This window comes from Mirounga leonina, unplaced genomic scaffold, assembly GCF_011800145.1.
Source record: "Mirounga leonina isolate KUSES-001 unplaced genomic scaffold, KU_Mleo_1.0 Mir_166, whole genome shotgun sequence".
Taxonomy (NCBI): domain Eukaryota; kingdom Metazoa; phylum Chordata; class Mammalia; order Carnivora; family Phocidae; genus Mirounga; species Mirounga leonina.
The window spans coordinates 148,924-171,179 of record NW_023270418.1 but is presented as its reverse complement, the minus strand read 5'-3'; the positions used below and the strand labels follow the sequence as shown (position 1 = coordinate 171,179).

General features: G+C 40.0%; 1 protein-coding gene and 2 pseudogenes across 1 annotated transcript in view; 2 read left to right on the top strand and 1 right to left on the bottom strand.

Annotated features, from left to right (window-relative positions):
* The first annotated feature begins 243 nt into the window (after window positions 1-243).
* LOC118015674 lies at window positions 244-976 on the top strand (annotated as a pseudogene).
* Window positions 977-13,106: 12,130 nt separating this feature from the next.
* Window positions 13,107-22,256, bottom strand: part of LOC118015671 (L-lactate dehydrogenase C chain) — a 45,511-nt gene continuing 36,361 nt past the window's right edge. Inside the window, exons 7-8 of the mRNA XM_035012423.1 lie at window positions 18,972-19,095; window positions 13,107-13,286 (exon numbers count right to left, since the gene is read on the bottom strand). Of these exons, the coding sequence (XP_034868314.1) occupies window positions 13,122-13,286; window positions 18,972-19,095 (289 nt within the window). The 3' untranslated portion in view covers window positions 13,107-13,121. The remainder of the gene's footprint in view (window positions 13,287-18,971; window positions 19,096-22,256) is intronic.
* On the top strand, window positions 13,266-15,173 carry LOC118015673 (annotated as a pseudogene).

Below are 22,256 nucleotides of genomic sequence, written 5' to 3'. Positions count from 1 at the left end.
CTAGGCCACAAAATAAATTTCAACAAATTTAAAAGAGTTGAAATACAAAGTATATTCTTATACCAGAACAGACATTTGAAATCAACAACATAAGGAAATCAGAAAAATTCACAAGTATTTGAAAAATAACACGTTCCCCTTAAGTAACAAGTGGTTCAAAACAAAATCTGAAGAGACTCTTCCTCCCACTGCCAAGTCACACAGAGGCAGAGGCTCGGGTGCCATGTCCCATAACCTACCGCCATGGCCCAGGAAGGCATTGCTGCCAGAGATGTAGTGGACATTCCTACAGCTTCACCATAGGTGCTGAAGACGCCCTCATCCACAATGGCCTAGCATGTGGAATTAATGAAGATGCCAAAGCCTTAGAGAAGCACCAAGCCCATCTTTGTGTGTTTCATCCAAATGTGATGAGCCTTATGTACGTCAAGTTGGTGAAGCTCCTTTGTGCTGAGCACCAAATTAACCTAATTAAGGCTTGACAACAATGAGAAACTAGGGGAATGAGTAGGCATCTGTAAAACCGACAGAGGGAAAACCCTATAAAGTGACTGGTTGCTGTTGTGTGGTGGTTAAGGACTATGGCATAGAATCTCAGGCCAACGATGTCATCAAGGAGTACTTGGGATGCAAGAAAAGAAATCAAAAACTTGGCTCTTGCTCCTCAAAAGAGAAAAAAATATCTTAAGAGAAATTTAAAAATACTTGAGACAAAAGAAACAAAAACACTATATACCAAAATTTATGAGATGCAGCTTCTCTGAGCTTAAAGGAAAATCAATACCCATAAATACCCACTACAAAACAAAAAAGATTTCAAATCAATAACCTAACCTTCTATCTTAAAAAATAAGAAAAAGAAGAGCACACTAAACCCAAAGGAAGGAGAAGAAAAGATAATGAAGATTAGGATGCAAATAAAAATGAAGCAAAATAGAAAGTCAATAGAGAAAATTAATGACATCACAAATGGGTTCTTTGAGAAGATCAACAAAATTGAAAAACCTAGTCTGGCCAAGCTAGATTGTCCAAGAAAAAGAAGAGAAGGAATCAAATTACTAAAATCAGGAATGAGGGGCGCCTGGGTGGCTCAGTTGTTAAGCATCTGCCTTCAGCTCAGGTCATGATCCCAGGGTCCTGGGATCGAGCCCCACATCGGGCTCCCTGCTCAGCAGGAAGCCTGCTTCTCCCTCTCCCACTCCCCCTGCTTGTGTTCCCTCTCTCGCTGTATCTCTCTCTGTCAAATAAATAAAATCTTTAAAAAAAAAAAATCAGGAATGAAAGAGGGGATCATCACTATCGACTTCAGAGAAATAAGATAATATGGGAATAATATGAACTATGAGCCAACAAATTAGATAATTTACATAAATAGGTAAATTCCTGGAAAGACAGAAACTACTAAAACTACTCAAATAGAAAATCTGAATAGACATACAAGAAAAAGAGATTAAATCAGTAATTGGGAAATCTTCCCAAAAGCAAAGGCTTCACTAGGGAATTCTACTAAACATTCAAACAATACCAGTCCTTCACAAACTCTTCCAGAATGGAAGAAGGAACACTTCACTACTCATTCTATGAGGACATTATTACCCAAAGGTAGACAAAGACCCCTCTGGAAAAACATTTTCCCTCAAGAATATAAATATGAACATCCTCAACAAAATGTTAGCAAACTAAATCCAACAGCATTAAAATAGATTATACATAAGGACTAGGGAGATTTATCCCAGAATTGGCTTGACATCCAAAAACCAATTGGTGTAACCCATTAATAAAGTAAAAACAAAAAAAGAGTGTATCAAGAGACAAAAAGCATTTGACAGGGGCATCTGGGTAGCTCAATAGGTTAAGCATCTGCCTTTGGCAGCCAGGGTCCTGGGATCGAGCCCTGGGTCAGGCTCCCTGCTCAGCGGGGAATCTGCTTCTCCCTCTCCTTCTGCCCCTCCACACCCCCAGCTCGTTCTCTCTCAAGTAAGTAAATTAAATCTTTAAAAAAAAAAAAAAGCATTTGACAAAATCAAACACCCATTCATGGTAAAAACCCTCAACAAACTAGGAATAGAAGGGAATGTCCCTAATATAATAAAGAGCATCTATGGAAAACATACACTTAACATTATTCTTAAATTGGGAACTAAGGTAAGGATGCCCACTCTCACCACTTTTATATGCAATACTGTATTAAAGGTTTTAGCCAAGGCAATTATGCAAAAAAGAAAGAAAAGCCATTCAGAGTAGAAGGGAAAAATAAAGCTATATTCACAGACATGATCTTGTATACAGAAAATTCTAAGAAACTACTATCTTAAATCTACTAATCTAAAAATCTAAAAAAGTGGAAGATTTGTAGACTGAAAACTATAAAACATTGCTGAAAGTAATTAGAGAAGTCCTAAATAAATAAATGGGAAGACATCCCACTGACATCAGTCGGAAGACTTAGTATTGTCAAGATGGAAATACTACCAAAACCAGTCTACAGATTCATTGTACTCTTTATCGAAATCTCTGCAGGGTTTTTTGCAGACATTGACAAGCTGGTTCTAAAATTCATGTGGAAATGCAAAGGATTCAGAAAAGCCAAAACAGTCTTGAAAAGAACAAAGTTGGAGGAGTTAACACCTCCTAATTTCAAAACTTACCACAAAGCCACAGTAATTGACACATGTCTAAATAGTATGGAATGATCTTCATGATATGTTATTAAACTAAAGAAGAGGATGAGGGGCTCCTAGCTGGCTCAGTTGGAGGAACGTGCAACTCTTTATCTTGAGGTTGTGTGTTCGAGCTCCACACTGGGTGTGAGAGTATGTAAAAAAAAAAAAAAAAAAAAAAAAAGGATAGAGAGAAGTGTACATAGAAACAAAAAGCGTTTTATAAACAATAAAAATTTTCAACAGCTACTTATTTAAAAATGGAGGCTAAAGGGAAAAGAGGACAGAGATAGAAGCTAGACTTCTTGTAGCCATGTAAATATTTAATAAAATTATCAAACAAAAAAATATCAAAATTTAAATAGCAGTTCCTTGGGGCGCCTTGGTGGTTCAGTCAGTTAAGCATCTGCTTTGGCTCAGGTCATGATCCCGGGGTCCTAGGATTGAGCCCCACATCGGGCTCCCTGCTCGGCGGGGAATCTGCTTCTCCCTCTTCCTCTGCACCTCCCCCTGCTTGTAAATGCTCTCTCAGGCTCTTGCTCTCTCAAATAAATAAAATCTTTAATAGCAGTTCCTCGATATCAAAATTGAAATGAATAAATGTAATCATGTACTCAGTTTTGTCCTACCTGCAGACAAAACCTATTCCAAATGACTTTAAAATACAGTAATTTGACTGAATATCCCAGCCCAGATTTCTGAGCTCCAGACTCAGCTACCTGTTTGATATTTCTTCCTGAATGTCTTCAGATATCTGGAATTTAACATGTCTCAATTGGAAGTCTTGATTTTTCTCCCCTAAACCCAACAACCTCTCCTACTTCCCTCACTGACTCCCACCCCTTGAGAGCATCCAACCCGGGTAAATGGAGCCACCATCCAATTAGTTGCTCAAGGAAAAAAAAATCTAGAAGTAATTTTTTATTCCTTCCTGTCCCTCACTACATACAATCAGCAGTCCTGCACATTTGATCTCCAAAATATATCTTGAATTTGTCCACTTTATTCATGCACCAGTGAGGAGTTGTACAATTCTGGAAAGTCAGGCAGTAAACTAGAGTGCTACTTTCACTTCTGCACCCTCAATAATCTGGAAAACAGCTCAGATATGAAAACCTTTAGAATGTAAACTTCAAAAGTCATATGATTAAACAAATTATGCTTTCATATGTGCTAGTGTTTAAGGAAATCTTCATTATAGTAATACACATTGATAACAACTGTGCAGAATACGTTACTTTAACAAAATCAGAACACATTCTGGTTATTACATCAGTTTAGAATTTAAATATTTTTCTCTGGGCCCCTGGGTGGCTCAGTCAGTTAAGCAGCTGACTCTTTATTTCTGCTCAGGTCATGATCTCAGGGTCCTGGGATCCAGCTATGAGTCAGGCTTCATGCTCAGTGGGAAGTCTGCTCCAGGATTCTCCCTCTCCCCCAAAAAATAAATACCTTTAAAAAATTTTTTTTCTACCAAGTTACTAAACCCACCCCCATAAAAATTCTTCAGTGAACAATCAAAACAAAGCTGACATGGACTGGAAACAAAAAATCAGTTTGCAGCATGGACTATACTGGATAATACTGGGAATAATTAATTTAAACATGGACACATTTTGCTGGACTAAATCAAGGTGTTTCTCCTTTTATCTGGCACGCACCTGCTTGATAATCACTATGTTGGAGTTTGCAGTGACAAGGTAATCTGGGGAAAGATTTAAATAGAAAATATATTATGGAAGAAAACATCTGACATTTAAGTATACCTTTCCTGTTAGGCTCAGTCACCACACTGTGTTTACTAAAGAGTGGGGTTTTTTTAGATCTACTATGCCCAAAGCACTCTTTTAGATTCAGGAAATGTCACTAAGTTTTACTAAACTTATTGAAGTTTTCCTTGTACATTTTTTAAAAACCTCCTAACTGGGGTGCCTGGGTGGCTCAGTCAAGTTAATCATCTGCCTCAGTCTGTTAATCGTCTGCCTCAGGTCATGATCCCAGAGTCCTGGGATCGGGCCCCACATCGAGCCCCACATCGGGCTCCCTGCTCGGGTGGGAGTCTGCTTCCCCCTCTCTCTTTGCCCCTCTCCCCACTTGTGCTCACTCACTCTCTCTCAGATAAATAAAATCCTTAAAAAAAAAAAAAAAACTTAGGCTTTTGAGTCAAAGAGAACTGAGTTCAAATCCTTACTCCACTTAACTTCAGTTCACAAATGCATCATCTGTAAAACCTCATAGAGTTGTGCTAAGGATTAAATAATACACATAAAGTGCTTAGCTCTGGCACAGTGTCTGGCACAAAACAGACAATCGATTAACGATAACTGTTACGGTAACTACTATTACTGCTGTTCACAGGAAATCAGTCTGGTGCTGTAGGAAACTCTGAAAACAAATGGAAGTAAAACCTAATGAAATCTGAACAAGATGTTATGAGTGTACAGGGAGCAACCAACTTTGTAAGAACTGAGGAAGAGGTGCCTCAGTTGGTTAAGCGTCCGACTCTTGATTTTGGCTCAGGTCCTGATCTCAGGGTTGTGAGGTCAAGCTCCATGTCAGGCTCCATGCTCAGCAAGGAGACGGCTTGAAATTCTCTCTCCCCCCTCTCCCTCAATCCCTCCCCCTGCTCACACTTGGACGCAGGTGTGTGCTCTCTCTCTCTCAAATAAATAAATCTTAAAAAAAAAGAACTGAGGAAGTCTTCATAAAGGGAGATAAAGATATGATTTTATTTATTCATGTAGCATTAGAATAATTATAGTACTTAACTATGACATTAATCTTTGCTAGAAACAAAGTTTGGCATTTTCATGAAAGGGCTGCCATGTTGAAGATCCATTGTCTCACCAGTTAATTTGCCTTCATCAACATCCACAAAGGCAAGTTCATCACTCAAACACTAAAAGAAATTAGTCAAAAGCAGGGGGAGGGAGTAAGCCTCTTAATTAAGTGCAGAATGAAAGAAAATTCTTATACCATCAATCTATGTGTACCTTATGAGTTATTAGACTCAAAAGGAGACATAGTATGTTCAACATTTCATGATCTAAAAGTCCAAACCAGAAGAGATACAAGGAAAGTTTCAGTTCACACTTAGGAAAACAACAGAAATTGTTTACTAAACAGAAGAGTCTCTGAAGGTAGTGAACACCTCTTTAAGCTGAGGCTGCACAGTGACAAAGCAGGGATTCTGCAGAAGGAATTTCTCATCAGACTATGAGCTCCTTGAGAATAGGAAGTGTTTATTCATCTCCACTGTGATGCTTCGCACCAACCTAGCACATAGGAGCTCAATAAGTTTTTTAAATAAATGGATTAAAATATAAGGCCCCTTCCAACTCTAAAATTTTATAGCTCTATAATCGGGCAATATTACCTGCAAAAATTAATCAGTACTATTATTTCTAGCATGCTACGTAAGAAAGGAGGGAAAAATAACATATTTGTATTTGCAAAAGAAACACTTGAAGATACACAAGAAACTAATTTAAATGGGTGCCTATAGCAGACATTGGAGGAAAGACTGGATGGAAACTAGATGAAATATACACTTCGCCAGGTATATCTGTTTTTATTACTTTTATTTTGTAATCCTGTGAATGTATTATTTTTTGAAAAAATGTTTTAAATAACTACAAATTTTTATGAATTTTAAATAACTAAAATTTTCACTGAAAAAAATGACTGTTCTAGTACTTAGAAATAAATAATCAAGCATCTACAATTTAAGCATATGTCCAACTTATATTGTTGGATATTTTACTTTATTCTAATTAATAGAAATCCAAAGTCAAGCACTTTAAATTTTAAACTACATCATAATTGATTAGCTTAGAAGTCTAAACTCTATCACGAGGGAAATGCTGTTGCTTAATGAGATGCCAATGCTTTCTGAATACTCTAAATTATTCAGTGATTGTAGTAGTATATATCAGCATATATAGTATTGATAAAATTATCTTTGAAAAGCTAATTTTTAAAATGTACTGTTACCCCAGTAACAACGAGCACGCTCAGCACCCAGATCTTGGTTTATATAGTACCATTCTCCAGTAACAGGAACTAGGGATCCTTGGAAAAAAGGTTGATTTGGCCCTGGAGCAGAAAATATACAAGATGAAGAAGCTGAAACATAGTGCCAAAAAGTAAGGAAGTGCTCAAAACAAAACAAAAGCCTTATGTCGATGGGGTATGTCAAAGGCACACAGTAGTCAACTGAATAAGCTTCCAGTGGCCAAAGATGGAACAATTTGAGAAACAAAATCAACGAAGACATACTGGATTATAACCCAAAATATAAAATCCATGAATCCATACTAATATTTACAAATAAATTAATAGGGTGGAAGAAACAAATCTCCCATGCAGAATTCCAAATAATTTATGTAGACATTCCACTCTCAGAGGAAGCATAACTCCCTACCTCTTTAAGTGTGGGCTGTACATAGAGACTTCCTTCCAAAGAGCATAGTATGGAAAGGGGTAGAAAAGAGTAACTCAGCCAGGTGACTGAGGTCAACATCAACCATGATAAATCATGTTTACAGTATGTACTCTGGTTATGATGTGATGAAAATGTCACTTTAAATCTGTGTCTTCCTCCCAAAAATCCATAACCCATCTAACCATGAGAAAAATACCAAATTCCAATAGAGGGGCATTCTACAAAATACCTGACTAGTAATCCTCAAAACTGCCAGTCATCAAAAACAAAGTCTAAGAAACAGTCAGTCTAGAGGAGGCTAAGGAGACATGATGACTAGGTGTAATGTGGTATGCCTGATGGGATCCTGGAACAGAAAAAAAGGGCATTAGGTAAAAAATAAGGAAATCTGGGTAATGTATGGATTTTAGTTAATGATAACGTACAGATGTTGGCTCATTAATTATGACAAATATACCATATGATGTAAATAACTGGATGTGAGGTAAAGACAGAACTCTGTACTTATCTTTTCAATTTTTCTGTAAATCTAAAACTGTTATTAAAAAAATAAGGTCTAAAAAATAAGTCTATAAAAAAGTATTTTAACTCAATCTCTCTGGACACTTTCCATATTTATAAAAATGAAGGTGGGTAGAATATCCACTCTCTGCATTTGCTATCCAGTACTTTCTCCCTCTTAACATGCATTTGGCTTTTATTCTTTCATTCAACTACTATTACACTAGGCATGGTTCTAGACTTGGGATACAGCAATAAATGGAATAAAGATTCCTGCCCTCATAGATATCACATTATAGTAGTGAAAGTTTATGTACTGTGGTATAATTCAGTAATTTTCAAAAACACTGCCATTTCTTTACTAGGTTTGTACCATAAATTTCTGCCGATAAAGTAATAAACAATTCCTACTGACAATTATTCCTTATCAGCAAGGAGCTATTTAAGATATCACCACCTCGGGACGCCTGGGTGGCTCAGTCGTTGGGCGTCTGCCTTCGGCTCAGGTCATGATCCTAGGGTCCTGGGATCGAGTCCCGCATCGGGCTCCCTGCTCCGCGGGGAGCCTGCTTCTCCCTCTGCTTGTGCTCTCTCTCTCTGACAAATAAATAAAATCTTAAAAAAAAAAAAAAAGATATCACCACCTCCTTGGGGCACCTGGGTGGCTCAGTTGGTTGAGCACCCCACTCTTGATTTGGGCTCTGGTCATGATCTCAGGGTCCTGGGGATGGAGCCCTGGGTCAGGCTCTGACCTCCGCGTTGGGATTCTTTCTCTCCCTCTGGCTTCTGCGCCCCACCCCCCACCCCGCTCACACTCTCACACACTCTCTCGCTCTCAAATAAATAAATCAATCTTAAAAAAAAAACAAAAAAGCTATCACCACCTCCTTGAATGAAAGAAGTTGCCAAGGCTAGGGCCAGGAGAGGAAGAGATTAAAGTGAGCCTTACCCTGGGACTTTGTAGGGATATTGTGCACCACATTTTCTAAGACATACAAATGCTATAGTTGTCAGCATCAGAGAATTCAAGCTCTAGGAGCTTGTGGCTATTACTTTCTTTTTATGGATAGGGCCCAATCCATCCCTATCAAAGCAAGATAGTAAATAAATCTTTTACTTCAAGGTTTTCTGTACATATTATGTCTATACTTATCTATTCATGCAACCTGCCTTTTTTCCTCCTTCGTAAAACAGACCTAATAATTACTTTTTGGGATTTTATTAGATAACATATATAAAGTATATTATTTTCATTATTATTGATGTTGACAACAAATGTATTGGTTTTCATGTACATGTATTCTTCATTAGCAATGACGACACTGCTGATAAAGGCATTATAAGTTGATAGGACAAAACGAGTCACTGGGAATTCATATGATTGCTAGGAGCTGCAGTTGACAGAGGCTGACGTTCTTAGTGCCTTAAGGACACTTAGGTCATCTAGATGAAACCCGGGGCCAATCCTTTAAATCCAATGATCATGTCAGGATTAAAGGCTATAGAAAGGTAGCTTAAGGAAATTTTATAGATATTCCATTAATAAAAGCAAAGCACAGCTCCAAGAGTTTATTATTATTTACGAAAACATTATGGATTCAAACCAAGGTAATGTTCTTAGAAAGCGGTCAGAATCTTTTTAGTCCTGTGTCTAGCCATTTAACTGGAAGCTAACTTTATCTGCCACATCAATACTAAGAACTAAACACTAAAACTGACCCCACTTGGATAAGGAAGAAGGGAAATAAAGATAGAGACTAGGAAATAGGAGAGAGATTTTTAAAGGAAAAAGATCATTATATTGTACTAGTGGGACACCCACCACAACGGACAGGTTGTACACTTCTTTTCTGCCATCCATTTCTTCAGTGTGTGTGTGTGTGAGCTGTTTCCCAGTCAAGCGAAGGGGCACTTCATACGGTCATCACATGAGCGGAAGTGAAAGGTGTCACCATTCTAACACATAGGACACCATCATAAAAACTAGAAAAAGCAGCCCGCTCTGGGTGAAACAATTAGCAAAGCGCAGCTTTACCTCTGGACTAAACCAGCAGGGACTGGATAGGGCCCCCCATTCACCCCTTTAACTGAATACAACCTGCACAACCATATGCAGTAGCCTTACATCCAAAGGAGGGAAACTTCGTTAACCCTACGGCAGAGAACACATAACTCACTTTCAATAATACGCTGGTTGCACAGGCCACACCAACGGCTCCAGTTCCTGTGATGGAGATTTTATGGTGATGAGCGGCCTCCTCTGAAGTGAAATTCTTAGGAAGTTCACCCTGGACAGGCGCCATCTTGGAAACCTAAGAGAGTGAGGAAAAACTGCAAAGCCACTTCCAGATTCGGAACTGGTCTACAGTGAGAGAGGCCTCATAGAGAACTCCTGGGTCCCTGTGGGAAGAGAGGTGCTGTAGACCCCCCGGGGAACGACCAAAGTGGCTGGCAAAGAAGCTGGGTGGTTTCTGGCCAGCGCCCAACACCCAGGAGGCAAACCAGGGGGGCGGGAGAGTGGGGAGAAGGGTGGTGTAAGTTAAGAGGAATTAAGAAGGAGTGAAGGCAAAGGGGCTGCTCCACCAAAAACGACACGACAGTCAGGACACCTGTTCCTCCCCTCCCGCCCCCCAGCCCAGCTCTCAGCTCCAGCACCGAGCTCCGGCCCAAGACTGCCGGGCGCGCTACTTCGGCCACACTCGCACGGGTGAAGGGCCAGCCGCCCCTGACCGGGATGCGTGCGGTCTGCAAGGGGCACAGAGCCACCCTCAGGCAAAAGAAATTCGCTCCCGCGGCGCCCACGCTCCAGCCGGTCTGCAGGACGCCAGCAGCCGAGTACGTGGCCCCCCTCTCAGGAGGCAGACGAAAAGAAGGGAGGAAAAGGGCAGAACTGCCGGAGGCTGCAAGGGGGGAAACCGTTGGCTACTGAGGCTGCGCGAGGCCCCGCCCAGCTCGTGCGGCCCTCGTGGGGTCTGCGCACACCCGGAGCAGAGGATCGGCCAGGAGGCGGGCTCTGAGGTACTGCACCTGCCCCTGCGCCGGCTGCTCATCACCTGCACCAGCGGAGGGCTGAGGTTTCTGTAGTCGGCGGGCTTCCGGGAGGCTCCCTGGGCTCCTGGGCTCCAAGAGCTCGAGGTGCAAAAGATAACAATGAACTAGAGAAGGGCGCCTGGGTGGCTCAGTTGGTTGAGCGGACTGCCTTCCGCTCAGGTCATGATCCTGGAGTCCCGGGATCGAGTCCCGCATCGGGCTCCCTGCTCGGCGGGGAGTCTGCTTCTCCCTCCGACCCTCCCACCCCCTCATGATCTCTCTCTCATTCTCTCTCAAATAAGTAAATGAAATCGTAAAAAACAACAATGAACTAGAGAGTCTCAGCTATCAAACCGAGTACTGTTTGCCCAGAACTCATCCACTGGAGAGCCCGAGTAAATTTATTTCTAACCAAACCTTGTCTGGATGTATCCAATAAGGGCTTTTTGACTCTCCCTTGGGAACTTTTCCCCAGAGCAGCTGGAGAAAGATCTGCATGCTACTTTTAACCACCCACAAATGTGAGCCAAAGCAGAGAGAGTAAAAATTTTAAAACCCTCTATGCAAAGGGGATTTTTAAATAAGATAGAAATCCTAAGAATTTGATCAGTGCAGGGCTGATAACCATTTCCACTAGTGGATGGGAAAGCTTAACTCATTATTTATGAAGTAGTTAAATGCAGAATCCAAAATTCCCCTCTTATCCTTTGGGATACACCAAGGTTTCTAGTTCTCTTGTCCCACCACGTTCCACCTAATTGTTTTCTAACTCATTTGTAAATCATAATACATAATACACCTCTGACAAATTCTTTTAGAAGAAATAGAGCAGTGTTTCTCAAACTTTTTTTCATTATCTCTCCCTCAAGGGCCTTTTTAGACTTTCTCTGCCGATCATTCAGCTCCACCCACCCCCAACATGCAATTAAATATTAAAGAATAAGAGGGACAGCTGGCTAGCTCTGTCCATGGAGCAAGCGACTCTTGATCTCGGGGTTGTGAGTTCAGGCCCCATGTTGGGTGTAGAGATTACTTAAAAATAAAATCTGAAAAAAAAAAATAAAGAATAAGATTTTGTCTGGTAGGGTTGAACTTTAGGGAGCGAAACTCTTGTAATATCTAATATTTTCCCCCAATCCCCCATAACCAATTTTACACTCTTGGGGGTGATATTGCCCGCTGTTGAGAATACACCATGTGGAGCAGTTTTATTTCCTAGAATATTCCTTGTAGAAACTATATTTTGCACCCTTTCAATATCTGCAAGGATTTCCTAAAATGAAGTTTTAATTTGGTGTACAAAGAACAGCTTTAAAAAAAAAGGCAAAATCTACATTAGACTCCCCCATCCCTGCTATCCTAACTAAACTCTCTCATGATCCTGTTTTGTGCATTCAAGAGAAGAGGAAACAAGGAAAAAGAATAATGGGAAACTAATCATGCTCAGCGGGAGAGGACTAGAATGAAAACTATTCAGACTGCAAGAATAAGAATATGAACTGCGACTCTCTGCCCAATGAGCGCCCCTCCACTAGAGCCATGTAAGTCCTTAGGACCTGCATATCTGTCTTCTAATGTTTGTCACTAATCCTGTCCTAGTCTATTATAAATTATTTTGGTCCTGATTTCTTAGTTTTAATTGTGTATTTCCTATAACTGCCTTAAATTGTGAAATCAAGGAAATATTTCATATATATTTGTTCTATATGTATATATAATCAGAAGTACATATATGCACTCATATACATGCACGTCAATAATCAATTAGTTGAGGTACCCTAAATACTGTGAGATACTTGAGGGCATAAATCATGTCATACTGACCTCATAACCATAACAGAGCAAGCATAGCTGTAGTTTGCTCAACAGATGACCTAGAAAATGGTCTAAGCTTCCTGTGTGGCATTTCAATAGAGACACCAAATCAACTATTTGAGTTAATGTGATTTGGAATAATTATTACAGGTTTGAAGACATTCCATTTAATTTTTTTATACCATAAAAGTTTTATTTCTGTTTTCTTCTGATATACATGGTCTTAAAGATAAGTACTTAGTAAAGGTCATACATAGACACATGAAGCTAATGAAGCAATATAAAGTAAATATGCCTGTGCCCTAATAGAAGAATGAAATTTTGACACTAGAAAAAGTGCTGGTTGTTTTGTGAGAAAAATCATAAGTCTTATATTATAATGGGTTGTTATACATACTCTACTAAACTTGAAGTCAACTCTTATGTATGACATACCTCAGAAGTAAAACTTGCATCTGTATAGGTTGGGTATCATTAAAACAGAGCTTTAAGAGATTCATAGAAAGGAGAAATCTCTTTACCATTTCTTTTTCCGAGCCTTGAGGGACTGAAATTATGTCATGGGTCTCCAATTTTTTTATTTTTTACAGATCAGATTAAAATACTTTTAAAATGTAAAATATACAGTCTGATATCTTCTGTTCTATAAAACAGTGGAACATTAAGAGGCTTTAAAATATCAACTCTTTTTGGACATTCCAGAGTGTGTCTGCACTCTTCTTAAAAAAGGCCTCCTCCTCCGAATTCAAGTTAACTTTCACAACATCTGAGACACCATTTCGCCCCAAGACACAAGGGATACTGAGAAAGATTTCTTCTTTTATTCCATATAAGCCCTAAAAGGCAAAATTAGATTATTGTTCAGTAACCTGATATAGAAAAGCAGTTATGCAAGAGAGCTTCAGAATAAGAGGATACCAGGGAGACCATGGAGTTCACTAGAATCAGAGAGGGGGCAGAGCAATTAATACCGATGCTAATGTCCTATGTCTATGCAGAGTTTGTGTTCAAGGACATGAAGAACATACCAAAGGCCTTCAAAGGGACCAATAAAGGCACCATCTACTTTACCCCTTACGAGTTCCATTTTTCTGTCCAAAGAAAAGATGCCATCCAATCCTTTACGATGCCATTTTATCTGATAAAGGACTGCAAAATCAAGCAGCCTGGGTTTGGTATAAACTACATCAACACAACCGTGAAGGCTGAAGCAGGAAGTGGCTGGGAAGACTGCTTTGTATAAGTTGAGCTTTACACCAAGAGGCACCGTTGAGTCGGACGATAGATGCTACAGGTGACATCTCAGTCCTCCAAAGGTGAAGCCTCTAATGGAGCCTCTAGGTACTCTCACATGCCTAGCAGGGCCTTTGTCTTTTCCCTGCCAGTTACCAATGGAATGTACCCCTGTCCTTCTGGCTACTTCTATCTACCACTCCATCTGACTTCTATCCAGGACCTCCCATGACGAACATGGAATAGTTGCAACCATGGCCACCACCCTATTCTGGGCTCCTGGAGTCTCCAGCCAGCAGCCCTAATGTTCCCTCCACTTCTGCAGCTGAAGCCAAGGTCACAGAAGCAGGTGCCAGAACCAATTACGACCTGGGCAACAAACACAAGGCCTACATGCCCACAAACCAATTTCTGCCACCTTCCTACTACCCCCTGGAAGATAAGACCCAGTAGGCCCCTCACACCTCCCTGCCTTCCACCACTCTGCTCTTTCCTCTCTACCCCTGGAGTTGAGTCTAGGGTTGGAGGAGGCAGTGGGATGGTCTTGTTCTTCCTCCTTCCTTCCTTATAATTAAACATTTACCAGGAACTAGCATGGAGGGAAAGAAGAGGCTCCTTGACTCTGGACTGCTGCCTCCCAGCTTCCCACAACAGCTCAGAGCCCACAGGAGCTACTCAGCCAAGCTTCCCTCTCACCATCTCTGGGGCTCTCCTAGGATCTCAGGGTGCGCCCCCTGCTCCTGTTTCACTCTAGTCTCCCACAGAGGGACTGTGGCCACCCCTCCACCACAGTGCACCTCCCTCATTTTGGTAGGCACTTTATATTCAAACTCAAAAGCTCTATCACACCAGCCATCACACACTGTCTTCCTCTGAGGGCCCCTGCCAGCCTATACTCATATTCCCGCCACTCCAGTCTATGCCTAGCCATGGAAGGCCACAGTCCTGCCAGACTGTCAGCCCACACTCCATTCCCAGCCAGGCTCCAGCTCCAGTTACACTCACCTTGCCTTGACTTTCCTGCCCTTGGTCATTCTGTTGCCACCTCTGTGTAACTTTTGGAGCTTCAGTATGAGTTGCTAGGGATTGGGTGGCATCAGAAACAAGGCCACTGTGGCTGAGGAGGAAGCGCCTCTGCTTCCCTGTTAGTGTTTTGGGAATTTGTTTCCCCTCTGCTTCCTCTGTCTGTCTTCTAGAAGGGGCTTCTTGGACTAGAATTGGAGAATGTATATCCATCCCATCATGCCATCTGGGGTCTGCTAGGTGGGCTGGAAATAAGGGTCCTGGCCCCTGGGGCCTGGCCCTGCCTGGTCCTATGTACTGACCATGACCTGCTACCCAGCCCCCTCTTTTCTTTAAGCTTCATGCCTGGTTGACAATATGACCCCTGAATACACTAAAATTGGCTCTCATTTGCTACGGGACTGGCCATAAAATGAGGAAAGGCTATTTAAAAAGAATTCCCTAGGGCGCCTGGGTGGCTCAGTTGGTTAAGCGACTGCCTTCGGCTCAGGTCATGATCCTGGAGTCCCTGGATCAAGTCCCGCATCGGGCTCCTTGCTTGGCGAGGAGCCTGCTTCTCCCTCTAACACCCCCCCCCCATGTACTCTCTCTCTCTCTCATTCTCGCTCTCTCAAATAAATAAATCTTTTAAAAAAAAAAAAGAATTCCCTATATATTTTTTTTAAATCCAGCAATATATTAATATGACATAAACTGTGTACCTTATTTATTTGCTGAAATATAAATAAAATTGAAATAACTGGGGTAAAAAAATATAAGAGTATATGAATGATTATGCTCTTAATGTCAAATATTTAAGTTTTCCTATAAAATATAACTTATCACTAGAGGGTATTATGCTAAGCGAGATAAGTCAGTCAGAGAAAGATAATTATCATATGATCTCACTGATATGTAGAATTTGAGAAACAAGGCAGAGGATCATAGGGGAAGGGAGGGAAAAATAAAACAAGATGAAACCAGAGAGGGAGACAAACCATAAGAGACTCTTAATCTCAGGAAACAAACTGAGGGTTGCTGGAGTGGAGGGGGCTGAGCGGGATGGGATGGCTGGGTGATGGACACTGGGGAGGGTATGTACTATGGTGAGCGCTGTGAATTGTGTAAGACTGATGAATCACAGACCTATACCCCTGAAACAAATAATACATTATATGTTAATAAAAAAATAAAACTTGTTCACTGATTTGTACAGTAAAAACTATGAAATTCCCATATTACTCATTCTCAGTCTCTTCTCAGAGCATTTGACACCTCCCTGACATTGCCTCAGGAGCACCCTTGGGGTAATTGCTTATTCTCCCATATCCCCTGCATATCCTCAAAAAGGAGGGGTGTACTCATTCTGTACTCATTGCCTCTTTCAAACCATTAGTCCCCTACTCTCAACATTCCCCCTATTTTTTGTAGCTCATCTACTAATGACCATTTACTAATCTCTTGGTTACTCCATCTCATTCATAAAAGACTGACACCTAGCTTACAATCTTTCCTCTCTGTCCCAACTTCTACGATTAACCTTGGTGACTTCATTGTCCATGTGGATAAACTAACCATAACCAAGTCCCTTGACTTCTTCAGCTCATAGAACCTTCTCTTTCCACCCCAAGGATTCTACTGTGGACCTTGTTAGAGGGTTCCTCCCTATCCAACTTAGATCCCATGATTCATCCTATAACCCTTTCACCATAGACTAAGACCCTCTGCCCTATTTTAATTTTCAGTTTATAAATATTTCTTAAATTCCTTATTATTCATTTTCCTCTTATAATTTATTCATTTGTACGCAGATCATATTTAAGGGCCAAGCTCTTGAATTTTGTCTGTGACCCTTTAGCAGAAAGTCAAACCCATTATTAACATGTATATAAGCCAAAAGCTACACCTCCTCCATCCCTCCCTTCTACTTTCTCCCCCACCTCCCCTTTTCATGCTCCAGCAAGTAAAACCCATGCCCAGATAAATTCAGCTATCTTCTCTCTCCATTCCTGTGCTCAGATCCCTGGAGAAAACTACAGAATAAAGTTAATCTTTAACTTACATTAAAATTAATCTTAATTAATTAGTTAATTCATACCAACCTCAAATAAGCCTCCACCTAACAGCAATTCTGCTTTTTTGGGGGTCAAATTCTATTTCTCACTATCTACAAAGATGATTTCAAATCTTCTCAAACATCTGACTTCTCTATACATCCCCTGATTCTCAGTAGGTGATTTTGTCTCTCAGATGCATCCAATGCCAAACTTACAAATCTACATGATTCACTGCCTATCCTCTATTATCTCCTGTTAAAACAACTGGCTCTCTCTCCTCCTTTCTAAGACTAATACCTTCATCTATGCTCTGGATCCCACCCCCTCTGCTTATTTACTTCTATCTTCAATATCTTCTTTTATTATCAGCATCTTATCTTAAAAAAAAAAAACACAGACTTGCCTGACGTTGATTTTCCTCTCCAATTACTACTACTCTCTTTCCTTACCTTCACAGCCAAATACCTCAAAAGAGCTGTTTATACTTGTCTTAATTTCCTCAAAAGTTCTCAAGGGACTCTCCAAAGGGACAATTTGTCAATATCTGGAGACATTTTTGACTGTCAAAACTGGGGAAAGAGGGTATGCTACTGGCATCTAACACGTAGAGGCCAGGGATGCTGCTAACATTCCACAATGCACAGGAGAGCCCTCCAACAACAATGAAGAGCTATGGGGCCCAAAGTCAACAGTGCCGAGGTTAAGAAAACCCTAGTGTATTCCAATCAGGCTTTCATTCCTATTACTTCATTAAACAGGTCCTGCTAAGGTTATCCATGACCTCCGTCACTTTATCTTCCTGACATTTTTAAACCTAATTTAAATGACTTCTCAACATCAAGCAACAGAAAACCAATTCTTTCATCTTTAAAGCATCCTCCTCTCTCTTGGTTACCATGAATCCACATTCTTTTCTCTTGGTTTTTCTTTTAACTGTCTGGCCACCACTTCTTAGTCACTTTGTGGACTCACACTATAAACTCAAATTTCAACACTGGAATTCCTCAAGATTCAATCTCAGTCTGTCTTCTCATTTTATTATACTCTCCTTAGGCAAGCTCATTAAAATTCCCAGCTGCTGTTACCAAGTGTAATGGGTATCTGTTGTCTGCACTTGTCCAGCATCTCTTTGTTGTTGTTGTTGTTGTTGTTGTTGTTGACAGAACTTCTCTTTCCCTTTCAGGAATGTCTCTCTCCAAACTGACTCACACTTAGAACTCCAACCTAAAACTCTTTTACAAGTTCCAGAAGCTTGTACCCAACTGCCTATTTCCCCTCGGATATTGCAAAGGCGCATTAAATTCAACTTGTCCATAACTGCAAACATGATCTTTAAATCTGATTCTCCTTGAGAATTCCCTTCCTCAGTGGATATCACTACCTATATAATGGTGCAAAATAGAAACCTACAAATGACCTTTCATTTCCTTATTTCCCACTTCATTCCGTTACCAAGTCCTATAAATGTTACCTCCTAAATACAGTGTCTCTCAAATTCATCCCCTTCTCTTCACCTCTACTACTATCCTTTCTATTCTGGACTACTGTTCATCTTCTTGACAAGTTTCCACATGTCCACTCTTGTCCCTTTCAAATCTGTTCCCTCTATCACAGGCATAGAAATATTTTTAACATGAAAACTTGCCAGTCCCTTGCTTAAATTCTTTTGGTGGCTTTCCATAGCCCTTATGGTAAGGACCCAAATCCTTTTATAAGGCTTTCAGTGGCCGAACGCTGCTTACTTCTTCAGCCTCACCATGCACTTCCCTTCAATCTCTGCATTTCAACAACTGACCTTTTATTCAGATCCACAAGTGCCCTCTACTTATATCTACCTCCATTCCTCTGTACATGTGTTCCCTCTGCCTGTCCAGCCTTCCAAATTAACTCCTACTCATTATTCAGAATTGGTCACATTTTACTTCCTTAGGAAGTCTTCCCTTACCATCACCCATGCTTCTACCCAGGGTATTTAAATTCTCTTCTTGTATACTCTTAAGTACTTGGTAGTTTTTCATCATAGCACTTATCATAATTTGTTATTATATAATTTACTTTTATAATTATTTTATTAAGTCCATTTCTTTAATTGAATTTCATGAAGTCAGGACCTTTTTTGCTCTCCACTATATCCTCAATGCCTGTATAATGTATATATGCCTGGCACATAGTAGGGACTCAACACATATTAAAGAAAAGATGATAAATGAAGAGATAATTTAAGCCTACCTTAACCATAGTAGAAACTGGATGCACTCTCCTAAGATTTTTTAAAATTGATCCTGCCAGATCTGTCACAGACAGTCCAATAGCCCAAGAGGTATACCCTTTCAGCTTGATAATCTCATAGGCACTATGGTTGTAGAAAGTAAGAAAATCAAATTCATGGCAAATCAATTCAGAGAAAACATATTATTTTTCAAGCATCCATTTTGAAGTAACCTATATGTCAATGCCACTCCCAGAGATTTCTTCTAGAAATTATTTATGAATAGGCAATAAAAGTTTCTATACTATTTTCATAAACTTCATTATTCACTTTAAATAATAATTAACCCACCCTTCTCTTATCATAAAGGCAGAATACTAGGGCATACGTGCCACTAAAGATGAAAATTTTTTAAATTTTTGTTATTGTTGCTTAAGTATCCAAACACAGAATCCAGTCATCTTGAAGGTTAGCATATACACCTTGCAGACCACTTACAACTGTTACTAGGGTGCCAATGTAACTTTACATAATTATAAGCCATGTATACATATTTTTCATAAGAATAAATCGTTAAATCAACAATACATGAAAATATGGGAAAATGTTCATGATATATTTTCAAAGGAAAAAGGCACAGTCCTAAACATTATGCAATTTCTTATCTCAGGCTCGTAAAAAACATCATTCATATTTATAAAAACTTTAGAATTGCATCAATCCACAAAGTTACTAACAGTGATTATTTTTAAGTGATATTACAAGTGATATTATCTTCTTTACACTTCTCTGAATTTTCTTATTTTCTACGATAAATATGTGTTATATTTCTGCATTGCCACCAATAGATTTGGATTGATAGTCAAAGGCAAAGAATAAAGAGGTTTTAACTTAGCAATGAGCTTATTTAGTTCTGAGAAAAGGATCCAGAACAGAAAAAGGAACGTTTGGCATCATTATTCATATCAGGTGGTCTTACAACTATGTAGGTACAGTTTCAAGTCCCAAGGACTGCACACAACACACTTGGTAGCAAAAGATAAGACCACCTCAGCACAGGATAGTTGAGACTGGACTGTAATCATTGTAGTATGCTATGATTTGAATGTCAATCTAAAATCAGGGGCACAGTTAGAGGGCATACGGATTGCTGTCAAATTGAGGATTAACTTTCAGACTCTCAATTCAATATGACCAAGACTCTGTGGGTTAAGTAAAAGGAAAGAGAGGGAGACTCTGCTGCCTAGTGATTGATTGAACGATGATGTAGGAGTTGAAGAAAGCTCTGCAGTAGATAACTAGGGAAAAATCTTACCGGTGGAATCTGGATGACAGATCCACCCTCTCAGGAATTAACAAAACGGACTGACAAAGAGAAAAGGGTTGAGAAAAAAAATGGCTAAAAATATAATCCTTTAGTTGTTATTATCCATCCTAATGAAAATAAAACTGCTGGTATAAAAAGAAAGGTAAGGGGAGCAAATAGAACAAGCAGTTTTAAGGCTACTTCTTAAGACAAAAACTGATTGCTCTATTAAAAACCTGGAAGGACATCCTATTAAATCATGATGTCACTCCCCTGCAGTTGTTGGTTAGCCACTGGAAAATCAGAAGCTATAACATAAGAGTTGAGTTGTTTTTAGATAAAGACCAGCAGCATCCTGAGGACTCTTATAATTATAGATCCTCTGCTAAATGACCAAGGGGCAAATAATTTAATTTGGACACTGCATTGTTGGGAGGACTAATTGGAATGAGTACCGATCTGTATTGTGTTGCAATATTTGTTATTCAAATCACACAGGACTTCAGTGGAAAATGTGGTCTTACTCATTATTTAAATTAGATATCATAGGGCGCCTGGGTGGCTCAGTTGTTAAGTGGCTCCCTTCGGCTCAGGTCATGATCCCAGAGTCCTGGGATCAAGTCCCACATCAGGCTCCCTGCTCAGCGGGAAGCCTGCTTCTCCCTCTTCCCCCTTACCCCGCTTGTGTTCCGGCTCTCGCTGTCTCTGTCTCTGTCAAATAAATAAATAAAATCTTAAAAAAAAAAAATCTTTAGGGGCGCTTGGGTGGCTCAGTCGTTAAGCGTCTGCCTTCGACTCAGGTCATGATCCCAGGGTCCTGGGATCGAGCCCGGCATCAGGCTCCCTACTCAGCGGGGAGTCTGCTTCTCCCTCTCCCACTCCCCTTGCTTGTGTTCCCTCTCTCACTGTCTCTCTCTCTGTCAAATAATAAAATCTTTAAATATATATATAAAAAAAATAAATTAGATACCATACTTTAAATTAGAAAGAAACTAACATTCACTGTGGTGCAATGATTAGGAATTGGGAAGACAAATACTGTACAGCCAATACTGTAACATCCCTGCAACATTTAAATTGGTTAAATTGGTTAAAACATGTTCCTTAGTGGCTGGGTTGTAGTTCTGCCTCCAGATCAGGTCGTTCCTGCATTTACTGGAAAATGGCCTCTAATGGCCCCTATATCTGGAAATATATGGTATATGGGTAAAGGACACTTGTGTTGAGAAGGATAGGAAATGCTACTATAATATTAACATAGGTGTTTTTTGCTAGGCATTAACTTAATCTCTTATCTAAAGCTATTTGGTATAACAAAGGTTTGTAGGTTCCCTTAAGAAAATTTAAGAAAATGAGGGGCGCCTGGGTGGCTCAGGTGGTTAAGCATACAACTCTTGATTTTGGCCCAGGTCATGATCTCAGGTTTGTGAGATCGAGCCCTGAGTCAGACTCCGTGCTGGGCGTGGAGCCTGCTTAAGATTCTCTCTCTCACTCTCCCTCTGCCCCCTCCCCCCACACATGGCTGCTCTCTCTTAAAAAAAAAAAAAAGAACGAAAGAAAGAAAACGAAATACCAATAACAATTACCAAAGTGGAAAGATAGTTGGGGAAATTTACCTAAAACTCCCAATCGATGTAATCTCTGTGGAAATAAATTGGCCAGAAGAGGAAATAAATTTGCTTTAGAAATATCAAATACACAATTAAATGAGTCTCTCAGTACATTTAATAAGGTGATAGTAAATAAAATTGGAAAATAGGATAGTCCAATTAGCTAAGGATTACCAAAACATCTGTGAGTGATTTTGGTTACCTATTGTATAGATCCTGGTGGTTAGGGGTATACTAGCTTGTCTTTTTCTATGTATAAAATACCAAAGACATGTTTGTCAAAGGAACTCTGAGGAATATATGATACAAAGATAATTACCTAAGGTCATGGGGAGGTATCATAGGTAGAAGGTTAACAGTAGGTATGGATCCTTTCCAAAAAGGCAGGG